This window comes from Chelonoidis abingdonii, chromosome 20, assembly GCF_003597395.2.
Source record: "Chelonoidis abingdonii isolate Lonesome George chromosome 20, CheloAbing_2.0, whole genome shotgun sequence".
NCBI classification, from domain to species: Eukaryota; Metazoa; Chordata; order Testudines; family Testudinidae; genus Chelonoidis; species Chelonoidis abingdonii.
The window spans coordinates 20,516,300-20,528,357 of record NC_133788.1 but is presented as its reverse complement, the minus strand read 5'-3'; the positions used below and the strand labels follow the sequence as shown (position 1 = coordinate 20,528,357).

The 12,058-nt window shown below is 51.4% G+C and overlaps 1 protein-coding gene across 1 annotated transcript in view; it reads left to right on the top strand.

Moving 5' to 3' along the window:
• Positions 1-12,058, top strand: part of NXN (nucleoredoxin) — a 114,190-nt gene that overhangs the window by 98,257 nt on the left and 3,875 nt on the right. Inside the window, exon 7 of the mRNA XM_032785425.2 lies at positions 1,289-1,413. Within this exon, the coding sequence (XP_032641316.1) occupies positions 1,289-1,413 (125 nt within the window). The remainder of the gene's footprint in view (positions 1-1,288; positions 1,414-12,058) is intronic.

Below are 12,058 nucleotides of genomic sequence, written 5' to 3'. Positions count from 1 at the left end.
TCGTTAGGAAAAGAACGCAAGAGTCAGTTCCCTCAGCGCCTGGCTCCAGTCATTAGACGCCCTCTTTTTGAAAGTCCCCAAATCAGTTAGATTTACCAGTGTTTTGAAACAGAGAATCCCTCATTTGGGGGCATCTGGATAGCAGCGACTGTGGTTTATTTTATGATCCTATAGCTTAATGATTCAACTCTGGAGGAGGGTGATACCCCCTAAATAATAGGACCCTCTGGGCGGCTTCAGGCTCTGGAGAAAGGGCTGGGATCTCTAGGCCTTTGGGGGAGGGGTTCTAGGCTGCAGCATTTGGCTCAACGGAGCATCAGTTATGAACAAGTGACAAGTTTATGGGGTAGGTTGGCCACAGCACAGAGAGCTGAGTTGGAGTTTAGCCAGTAGAGTTTGTGTGTAGAAAATCAATCACAGTCCACCCCCATCGCTCTCTCACACAGAGACATGGCAGATGATAGCTCTGGAAGCTGTTCGCTGTTTAAACAAGCAAGGGAACCGGGGGAGCAGAGAAGCTGTATCTGGTGGGCCATGTCTCCGTTCAAGGGCAGGCAGAGCTCCCTGCTGTGGTGGGGTGGGTGTTCTCTCAGCATCACCTCCCACCAGGTTCATAGCAGCTGGAGGGTCAGTCTTGTGCTGGCTGAGAGCTTGGTGGTGGCACAGTTACCAAGAGGCATGTCTGGGGGAGTTTATGGTGGGGCTGTTTTTTCCTTGGTTTTGATGCTGAAAGCTGCCCCACATCAAGATCTTTTCATCTAGCTGCTGCTCAAGGACATGGTGTGTCTCTTCCTTCCAACCAAGCATTGGTACTTCATTCGTGGCTGGCGTTGGATTGATGTTCTCATCCCTTTCCACTGCACCTCTGCCAAATCCCAGCTCGTTCCATAGGGCTGTTGCTGTAGAGACTCACAAGTGGGCAAGTGCCTGAGCAGTCGTCCCAAGGTGGATAGACAGTGTCAGGTCAGCGTGCTCTCTGCTCTTCAAATGGCTGACTAGCTTCTCCATGTGTGTTTGGCCCTGCGCTGCAAGAGAGCAAATGCTGCAATGTTTTGGGGGCAGGAGTTGCTCCGCTGGTAGGATTTATTTCCCAGGCTCACATGAAAGTACATTTCAGCTGCTCCCTAATTGCTACAAGGCCACATTGGCTTTGAAGTTGCTGCCACGTGTTCTGGCTCCTGTTTTCTCTATAGAATAAAGCCTCCCGTAACACAGTGTCTTTGGATCCATTCGATTGTAACCTCCCTCTTGTGTTGCCTTTTTCTCTCCCGCTGTCCGTGCCCTGCAGATTCAGAGGATGATGGGGAGTCGGAGGCAGCTAAACAACTGATTCAGCCGATAGCAGAAAAAATCATTGCCAAGTACAAAGCCAAAGAGGAGGAGGCGCCGCTGCTGTTCTTTGTGGCAGGAGAGGTAAGAGGGAGAGGAACTTCCTTGGCTTTATTTCTTCTGCTTTTTACATGAAGGGCCCAATTCTGCGGCTTTTAGACCTGTCATTCCCATTGCGGCCGGGAGTTCTGTGTGGGGCAGGGCTTAGGATTTTTATCAGCTACACAAGCATCTGCTTCTCTTTGGAAAGTAATTTGGGGACTTCCTGCATGTCTTGCGAAGAGTGAGCTGACCTCCCACCCATGCTGGAGCACCTACCCCCAACGATCTCCTGGCACTTTACAGACATGAATGAATACACGAATGTAGTACTGAGAAGAGCTGGCAGTATTTCAAAGGGACACTATTAAGGGCCCGCTGGGTAGGAAAGATAGAAAATGTGGCAAAAGACCAGCTTGGCTTGACCACGAGATCTTCCATGATGTAAAAAATAAAAAGGAGTCATATAAAAAATGGAAACTAGGACAAATTACAAAGGACGAATATAGGCAAACAACACAGGAATGCAGGGGCAAGATTAGAGAGGCAAAGGCACAAAATGTGCTCAAACTAGCTACAGGAGTAAAGGGAAACAAGAAGACTTTTTATCAATATATTAGAAGCAAGAGGAAGACCAAGGACAGGGTAGGCCCACTGCTCAGTGAGGAGGGAGAAACAGTAACAGGAGACTTGGAAATGACAGAGATGCTCAGTGACTTCTTTGTTTCGGTCTTCACCGACAAGTCTGAAGGAATGCCTGACATAGTGAATGCTAATGGGAAGGGAGTAAGTTTGGAAGATAAAATAAAAAAAGAACAAGATAAAAATCTCTTAGAAAAGTTAGATGCCTGCAGGTCACCAGGGCCTGATGAACTGCATCTTAGAATACTCAAGGAGCTAATAGAGGAGGTATCTGAGCCTCTAGCTATTATCTTTGGAAAATCATGGGAGACGGGAGACATTCCAGAAGACTGGAAAAGGGCAAATATAGTGCCCATCTATAAAAAGGGAAATATAAACAACCCAGGAAACTACAGACCAGTTAGTTTAACTTCTGTGCCAGGGAAGATAATGGAGCAAGTAATTAAAGAAATCATCTGCAAACACTTGGAAGGTGGTAAGGTGATAGGGAATAGCCAGCATGGATTTGTAAAGAACAAATCGTGTCAAACCAATCTGATAGCTTTCTTTGATAGGATAACGAGTCTTGTGGATAAGGGAGAAGCGGTGGATGTGGTATACCTAGACTTTAGTAAGGCATTTGATACGGTCTCGCATGATATCCTTATCGATAAACTAGGCAAATACAATTTAGATGGGGCTACTATAAGGTGGGTGCATAACTGGCTGGATAACCGTACTCAGAGAGTAGTTATTAATGGCTCCCAATCCTGCTGGAAAGGTATAACAAGTGGGGTTCCGCAGGGGTCTGTTTTGGGACCGGCTCTGTTCAATATCTTCGTCAACGACTTAGATGTTGGCATAGAAAGTACGCTTATTAAGTTTGCAGACGATACCAAACTGGGAGGGATTGCAACTGCTTTGGAGGACAGGGTCAAAATTCAAAATGATCTGGACAAATTGGAGAAATGGTCTGAGGTAAACCGGATGAAGTTCAATAAAGACAAATGCAAAGTGCTCCACTTAGGAAGGAACAATCAGTTTCACACATACAGAATGGGAAGAGACTGTCTAGGAAGGAGTATGGCAGAAAGAGATCTAGGGGTCATAGTGGACCACAAGCTAAATATGAGTCAACAGTGTGATACTGTTGCAAAAAAAGCAAACGTGATTCTGGGATGCATTAACAGGTGTGTTGTAAACAAGACACGAGAAGTCATTCTTCCGCTCTACTCTGCGCTGGTTAGGCCTCAACTGGAGTATTGTGTCCAGTTCTGGGCACCGCATTTCAAGAAAGATGTGGAGAAATTGGAGAGGGTCCAGAGAAGAGCAACAAGAATGATTAAAGGTCTTGAGAACATGACCTATGAAGGAAGGCTGAAAGAATTGGGTTTATTTAGTTTGGAAAAGAGAAGACTGAGAGGGGACATGATAGCAGTTTTCAGGTATCTAAAAGGGTGTCATCAGGAGGAGGGAGAAAACTTGTTCACCTTAGCCTCTAATGATAGAACAAGAAGCAATGGGCTTAAACTGCAGCAAGGGAGATTTAGGTTGGACATTAGGAAAAAGTTCCTAACTGTCAGGGTAGTTAAACACTGGAATAAATTGCCTAGGGAGGTTGTGGAATCTCCATCTCTGGAGATATTTAAGAGTAGGTTAGATAAATGTCTATCAGGGATGGTCTAGACAGTATTTGGTCCTGCCATGAGGGCAGGGGACTGGACTCGATGATCTCTCGAGGTCCCTTCCAGCCCTACAATCTATGAATCTACTTGTCCCCAGTGTACAGGTGAGTAAACGGGCACTGAGTGAGCCTGGTGCAGAACCCAGGAATCCAGGCTCCCAGCACTCTGGTTCTAACCACTAGTTTTTAACAAACCAATCAAAATAGCGTTTTGGGAACACAAACTCCCCAGCTTCAGGCCTCTATCTGATAAAACTCAAACAAATTCCAGAAGTTTCCAAGGAGCCAAAGGGAGACTGCCACTCCTAGCATTCTCTAAATGCTTTGCCCTTAAGACGAATGGGTAAGTGGGGTTGGCAGGATCAGGGCTGGCTCCAGGCCACAGCGCGCCAAGCGTGTGCTTGGGGCGGCATGCCGTGGGGGGCGCTCTGCTGGTTGCCGGGAGGGCAGCAGGCGGCTATGGTGGACCTCCCGCAAGCGTTCCTGCAAAGGCTCCGCTGGTCCTGCGGCTCCGGTGGAGCATCCGCAGGCACGGCTGGAGGAGATCCACCAGAGCCACGGGACCAGCGGACCCTCCGCAGGAACGCCTGTGGGAGATCCACCGGAGCCGCAGGACCGGCGAGCGGCAGAGCGTCCCCCACGGCGTGCTGCCGTGCTTGGGGCGGTGAAATGGCTAGAGCCGGCCCTGGGCAGGATCGCCGCACCGCAGGGGTTGTTGGCTATGAAACTCCTCTTGTGCCAGTTTTCTCTTTGACTTTCATATAAAATGAGGCCTGTGGTAACATAACATGGGTTGGGGCTGACTTCATGAACAGGTTGCTTGTATTCAGATGACAGCCTGGGGCCAAGGCAGAGTTTTGAGGCTAGAACCGAGGGTTTTCTAGATTCTCAGATGTGATTTAACTGGTTGGAGACCCTCAATGCGAGACTCTGGTGTGACTTGTCCGTTCCTGACTTCCAAGCCGCATGAGACTGTGGAGTAACCTCCCAAGCAGAGAGAGACCCTTCCCTGGAGACATTGATAGACAGGTCAGAGCTCTAGCAAATAGGTGGTGGGGAACAGTCGTACTGTGCTTTTCAGCAGAGTGGCCTAGCTGGGACCTGACAGGAGCTCTCCATTTCCGATTCAGAGGGCCCACTACTGCCTTTGCGCTCGCTGGATGAGGACTTGATGCAATCAGCATGCATTCTCCCTCTGTCTGGGGCGTGTGGAGGGGACGGGAGGAGTAGAGGTTGCCACCCACTGCAAGGAGCAGAGACCGCTCCGCTGATACTGAGGGTTCAGAGGCTGAGAATTGAGAGCCAGCATCTCAGTGACTGGACTAAAGACGTAAGATTTACAGGTTTCCCCTGATGGGGAAGGTGTGTTTGAATCTGAGAGTGATGTCACATTGTCCATAGCCCTGCTTCACCCGCTCAGACTGTGCTGCTCTGGAGACTAAGTGCCCTGAGAGGAGATGCCCAGGGAGATGATGCTTTAACTGGGAGAAGAAGCTGAGTGGCACTTGTTAATTGTGCTCTCTGTTTGCACCCCTGCAGCCACTCAGAAAATGTGCAGGGCGGGCTGGTCAGGCTTAGGGCGGGCGGGGTTGTGTGTGGAATGCATTGCTCAGCACATCCCTTTGGAGCATGAGCCAGACTGGCCCACTTCTGTTGAATGCGGCCCTGTAACGAAGTGTGCTCTAGTGGCCTCTAATTGGAGGCATTCCTGCGTGAGATTTATCGAGAGCTCCCAAGTGGAGCCGACAGCCCCGTGATGGATGTGTCTCTGCGGTCCAGCTTCTGTCTGTCTAGAGAAGGAGCAGTGAGCATGCTTCTGGTGTCCTGGAGGGAAGCGCTGCCTCCCTGGCTCTGTAGCACGCCTGGAGCCGCAGGGACAGGCGGGTGTCATGTCCAGAGGTGTCCCTGCTGTTCAGAGGCTTTGCAGATGGTGCCTCTGGCTGGCTGAGTACCACATGTACTGGCAGCCTGCTGTGTGCTCCATCACATGCCGCGACAGCCTCGCTGGCAGTGGGGAGGGTGAATCTGTGCTCAGTGTAGTGTTGTCAGTGCTTCCCCCCTCGCTGGGTGCAAGAGGTCCTTAGATCACCAGGGCTACACCAGGTTTCCCTTTACACCCTCTCCACAGCTCTGCATGGTAGGTGACCATCAGTCCTCTGGCTGAAGTTGGTCAAATGTGATTCCTTCCTCAGCTGGCGAGAGAGGTTTCTGCAGGGCAATGCAAAGACCCTCCCTCTTCCTGGCCCTGCTCCATGGGCTGAGCAGGCTGCCTCGGGTGTTCGGTCATGGTCCTGAAAATGAACACAGGCAACTGGGGACTCCAGGAGATTAGTGTATCTCCAGCTTTCTGTCGGGCCCTGAGGTGGGGCTGTGGCTCTGAGCTGGATGACTCCTCGGCTCTGCGTAGTCCCTCTGCCAGGGCTGGCACTAAAGGAGAATGCGTTGGAAGTCTCTGGGTCACCTCATGAATATTAGAAACTGGCCAGCTGGCTTGGGTCTAAGAAGAACTGAGCTGAATCTTCCCCAGAGACTGACAGGAACCCAGGAAGGCTGGGGAGGACTAGGCTCCTTTCCCTGATCCCACTTCCTTGCACCTTGTGGGCACATCTAGAAGTGGAAGTGCCAAAATACAGCAGCAGAGGCAGGACGCCCCACAACTCCTAGGAGAGTCTGCGCACAAGACATGCAGCTGCATTTTTGGCTGCTGGGTGGAACTTCCGAACCCCTGGAGGTTTGCTGGTTGCTGTTTCTAATACTAAGCCCCTCTGTATTTATTGCACAGACAGGAAACTTGGCAGGGCAGGCAAAGAGATGAACAAATGCAAACCAGCCTTTTCTTTCAGTCCTTGCTTGGCTACCAGGTGTCCGACCCCATTCAGCAATCCTCTGGCATGGTGCGGTGCGCAGAGGTGCTCCTTTAAGGCCCTATTTTCTTGCTACACCCCAGCAGCACTGAGGGGAGGTTGGGACCAATACTTAAATCTTCTTCCCTGGGGAGCTGGCAGCTGACCAAAGCAATTGCTGCAGTGCCAGCACTGACTGGCCCTAATCTGCTCTGCTCTGAGCCAGGCTAGCCTTTATAGGACAATCTGTACTGCAGACAGGCGTGCTTTCATGGAGCCGCCCTGCTCTGTCTGTGCACAGGAGAAAGGGAACTCCAAGATATCTCCTGCCTCCAGTCCACCACTTCCTCGGGCCAGTGTGGGAAAGGGGCTTTTGCGTCTGACACAGGCACCAGGGGCTGACTCCAGTCTGGGTGTGAGAGGGTGCAGCTCCTGTGAGGATCTCTGAGCCAGATTCAGAGTGACGTGACTAGCAGGGCACATTGCAGGCCAGGTGAAAGGGCTGACTCCAGTCTGGGTGTGAGAGGGTGCAGCTCCTGTGGGGATCACTGAGCCAGATTCAGAGTGACGTGACTAGCAGGGCACGTTGCAGGCCAGGTGAAAGGGCTGACTCCAGTCTGGATGTGAGAGGGTGCAGCTCCTGTGGGCATCACTGAGCCAGATTCAGAGTGACGTGACTAGCAGGGCACGTTGCAGGCCAGGTGAAAGTGATTTGGCACTCAGTGGGTGAACAAGAGGAGCCGGGTAAATCCTGCCTTTGGGAACTCGTGCATAACTTCTCTGCAAGCTGCTGGGGGTGGCTCAGGTGCATGTGGTCAGTGAAACAGCAACAAGCATAGGGCTGAGTGATGGGAATGCCTAGGGTTAAGTTTGGGTCAGCACAACCCCAGCAATTTCACTGGCTGGCACAAAGGTGGCTGAGTGCAGCATTTGACCTTGCTGTGTGACTGTTCACGCTCCATGCCTGTTTCCTCATGTGTCCAGTGGAGACGGCGTTTCCTTAGCTGGCTGGCAGCTGTGAGGATGGGGGTTTGTAGAAAGCCTAGAAGCCCTGTGGAAGGAGCTCAGTGTGAACAGATCTTGTCAGCCCTGTACTAGCCTGTGCAGGTCATGCTGTCACTGTAGGCTTGAAAATTACAAACATGTTTTAAACAAGGATTGGAAAATCCATGGTGCCCTTTAACTCCCCTTGCGGGGCCCAGGAGGAAGGATCTGTGTTTCCCTTTCAGGCACCCAAAGCAGGCAGCTGTCCCAGGGAATCGCCAAGCATGGGGCAGGTGCAAAGCTTCCCATGGCTGTGTAACATACATGTGTGTACCCAGTCCCCGTGCACATGCCCAGCCCTTAGTGCTTCCCTCAGAGTCAGTTCCCTCCTGAGCTGCATCGTGCACAGAGGGAAGCCTGCTGTCCCACCCTGCGACTCCGTCCCCGACTCCAGGGGCATGCGCTACTCTCCGTGACAGACACGTCTCTCTCTCTCTCACACGCTGTACCCCCCGCCCCCACACACAGGGTCATCTGCCCCGCTAACATCACCCCCTCCCTAGCTCAGCCTGGGTCTCTGAATAACCTCCTTGTTGGAAAGGCATATATTAGAACAGTGCTATGCTCATGCCCCTCCCCTATAACCTCTGGAGCGTTTTCTTCCCTAACCCTCTTCCTCGCTGGCAGTAGCTGAAACACTGATGCTTATTCATGCTGTTGCCAGCTTCCTAGCCTCTACGAGTAGGGGAGCATCCTGAAAGTCCCATTCATCACCTTCTCAATAGCTCCGACTGCCGGCTCCGTGGCCATCCCTGCATTTCCGGTGGCGCTGCTCAGCCCTGGCTCTGCAGCTCACAATGGGGCCTGCGCAGGCGCCGCCCACTTCTCTCCCGGCGCATGAGAGACCCATTTGCATTTATTAGAAGGTTGCAGTGGTTTTGCGACAGTCAAATAAAGGGTGGGAACTCCTGACGCCTTGCGTCTGGGCTGGCTCTTGTGACTCTCGAGCCGTCTTCATCTTCAGGCCCATCAGCCAGTTCCAGGTCGGAAGAAGCACAGATTGGAAACGTCTGGGAAAATGCGGTGCTAAGGCTCTCAGCAGTTTCACAGAAACAAAGCCGCAGAGACTGGTCAGTCATCCCTCCCCTGCCACATCCACCATCGAACTGGCTGCTCTCGAAACCCCTGGCTTACCAGAGAGCCAGCATTATAAATTACCTTGTGTGGCTGGTCGCAGCTAAGTTCTGCAGTGCTACCCAGCTGCCTAACAAATTTTTTATTACTGCTGTTGAAAAAATGACTCTGGAAAAAGGCCCAATTTCAGATGCTGCACATTCTGGGTTTGGCCACGTTAACTGGAGCGCAGAAAAAAGCATCCTACTATGGTGCTTGGAGCCAGGAGCGAGAAATGAATCACTCCAGCCCTGGCTTTGTAATTCCGCAGCTCTGGCAGTGACAAATTGTTTTTTACCCTTTCCCCAGAGCTCTGATTTCCCTGCACGCATTGACCAAAATTAATGCAACCCCTGCTGCACACACCCCCACCAAGCAGCGCTCTGGTTGGATTCATTACAGCCTCCGCGTGTGTCTGGGGACATCTTGGATGAGGCTCTATTGTTCCAGGATTCTCTCCAAAATATGTTGTTGAATTGTCATTCTTTAATTGGTTGTGTGCTCACGTACCTTCCGCGTCGGTCTTTTGCAAGCTCAGATGTCACGTCTGTTACTTGGCTCTGCGCCTCTGGCATTTCACACCCTTCCATTCGTGCTTTGCTCTTCTCTGGTACCTTGTGTCTGATGATCACAAAGCATTTCACAAACCACAGCCATATTGGTTCTGAAACCAATCTGATGGTCGGTACTACGCGATCTACCACAACTACTTAGATCTTCATACCCAGAGCTGGAAGAGAACTCAGATTCCCCTGCTCCATTTAAGTTAAAGGAGAATCTCCATTAGCAGCTCTCAGCACAGAGCCTGTGTCACACATTTGCTCTGTTCAGATCCCATCCAGCAGAGGGCAGTTATGTACACACATTGGCCAGCTCATTCTAGTACTGTCCTGTTTTACAGAGAAGGAAACTGGGGCACAGTGAGGTCAGGTGACTTGTCCAAGGCCACATAGTGACTCAGTGGCAGAATGGTGAATAGAACCTGGAACCCACTAGCTTTTTGTCCTGTGCTGTAACCACTAGGTTACGCAAAGAGCAGGGTCATTAGGAAAATTGCAGTTTGTACTAACACTAGTCAGGTGCAGTGGTGTGCAACTTTAATCCCATAGGAATGGCCATGCTGGGTCAGACCAAAGGTCCATCTAGCCCAGTATCCTGTCTTCTGACAGTGGCCAGTGCCAGGTGCCTCAGAGGGAACGAACAGAACAGGTAATCATCAAGTGATCCATTCCTTGTCACCTATTCCCAGCTTGTGGCAAACAGAGGCTAGGGAAACCATCCCTGCCCACCTGGCTAATAGCCATTGATGGACCTATCCTCCATGAATTTATCTAGTTCTTTTTTGAACCCTGTTATAGTCTTGGCCTTCACAACATCCTCTGGCAAGGAGTTCCACAGGTTGATTGTACATTGTGTGGGAGGCTGAGGCTGGCGGATCACTCAGGGATTCTGGGCTGCGGTGCTGATCAAGTGTCCGGTGCCACTGACAGCCTGGCCAGCAGGTGGCTGAAGGAGTGGCTGGAACAACACAAATGACGTGTTGTGATCTGCGCTTTCTCTGTGAGGGCTGATGGACCGATAGATCAAGGTGACTAACTTTGTACCAGTTTGCTAGATGGACTTCGGCTATTCCACCCCGTGCCCACTGCCTCCCTCCCACTTGCAATGCATGTTGCCCTGGCCCTCCAGGGAGCTTAGTCCACCCAAGTCCCAGGTTTGCAATCAGTTGCAGTCGGAGTGGGCAGTGGAGGCACTGCGCACAGGAGGGAGGGAGGGAACAGCGTTAGCTGGCAAAGGCTGAAGTATGCCATGCGAGTACGTGCACGACTGTTCTAACAGCTCTCTTCTCTCATGCGTGTGCATGGGGGTGGCTAGGAGGGGGAAGCGGTGGGTGGAAGGGAGTGTATAGTCATGTCCTGGCTGACGCAGGGTGGGTGGGTTAAGCAAAGCATTGAGAAGTGAAGAGCAAATCCCTTCAGCCCTCATGGGTCACCGAGAGGCTGGTGTGTAGCCTACAGCTGACTGGGCACATTTGAAGCAGCTAAAGAAACAATGGCTTTCTGCCGAGATTGGATTTCTGAGCTGTATCCTGTAGCATGGGGCAGGCATGACATTCTCTCAGGAAACGCTGGGCGGGAGCATCCTGACATCCTCGGGGAAGGGGGCCTTTACCTCTTGCTCCTTGCTTTCATCTCGGTAGCCTGGGTGGCACTGACTTGCTCTTGGAGCTTAGCTGCTCTCCTTGTCTTGTGACAGACAGTTCTGGGCAGAGGAGTGCAAACAAAGCCCATCTACTACTCAGAGCTGGTAGTGGCTGCAGGGCTGTTATGAAACTTTCCTGCAGCCTTCAACCCTGCATCTGCTGCCTTTCTTTCTTTGAGCTTTATACCCAGGGGCAGTTGGCCTCAAGGAGGTCATTCCCACCCCCGCACAGTTAAGGATGGTGCAAAGCCAACAGGAGTACGGGGTGTTCTGGCTCAGCCATCCTCATTCCATCAGGCCAGCCCATGGTGTGAAATCACTGCTGGAGTGAGTCTCCATTTGTTGGTTTCTAGGAATGCTGGAACTGAGGCAGTCCAGGACTTGGGGGGCTACAGTTCGGGCATAGAAATGGGCTCATCTCATGCTTAGCACCTCTTGGCTAACTGCCATAGTGCAGCCCAGGGGTAAACGCTGGCCAATGTCATTAATAGAGAAGCTGCTCCATCTTCATCTGAGCAGCCAGCGCAGCACCTCATTAAGCACTGCATGATGGGATTTGTAGTTTCTCTGGGCTGCACCTCGGTATTACAGATGATGGTGGAGCAGTCAGTTCCACTGTTTGCAGCCTCGGCCCACCTATACACGCAAATTGTCTAATATAATGATGGGCAAAAACCCATTTTGCTGGCGCATGTTGCAGTGTACAGCAGCATGCTGTATCGCTACAGGTGTTGGGCACTGGGAGTAGGTTTCCCAGCCCTCTGGCTCATACAGTAGTGAATAGGGCTACCGAGCCCCCGAGTTAACCTTAATATTGGCAAGCATCCCCTCAGAGAAGAGAGGGAACAAGACATGACTGATGGGAATACAGATGAGAGAGGACAGAGTGGGGTTGAATGACATATACGGTAAATAAGCCCATATGATACCTAGGTCATGTCCACTTAGCGACCAGGGCCCCTGAGTGAGTAGTTCAGTAAGTTCCCTACTAATAGGTTGCGTGGTGGAAGTGCATTATAGAGGGATCTGAATGAGGCGAGACTGATGCTTGCCCAGTGGCCTCTTAGAGGGTATTCCAGGTGGATGGACGGCAGCCTGGAAGTGTTTGTGTGAGGAGGGGAGTGTCCAAACTGATCTGATGGGAGGAGAGGCACAATGCTGTGATAAAGGAGCTCCTTCCTTC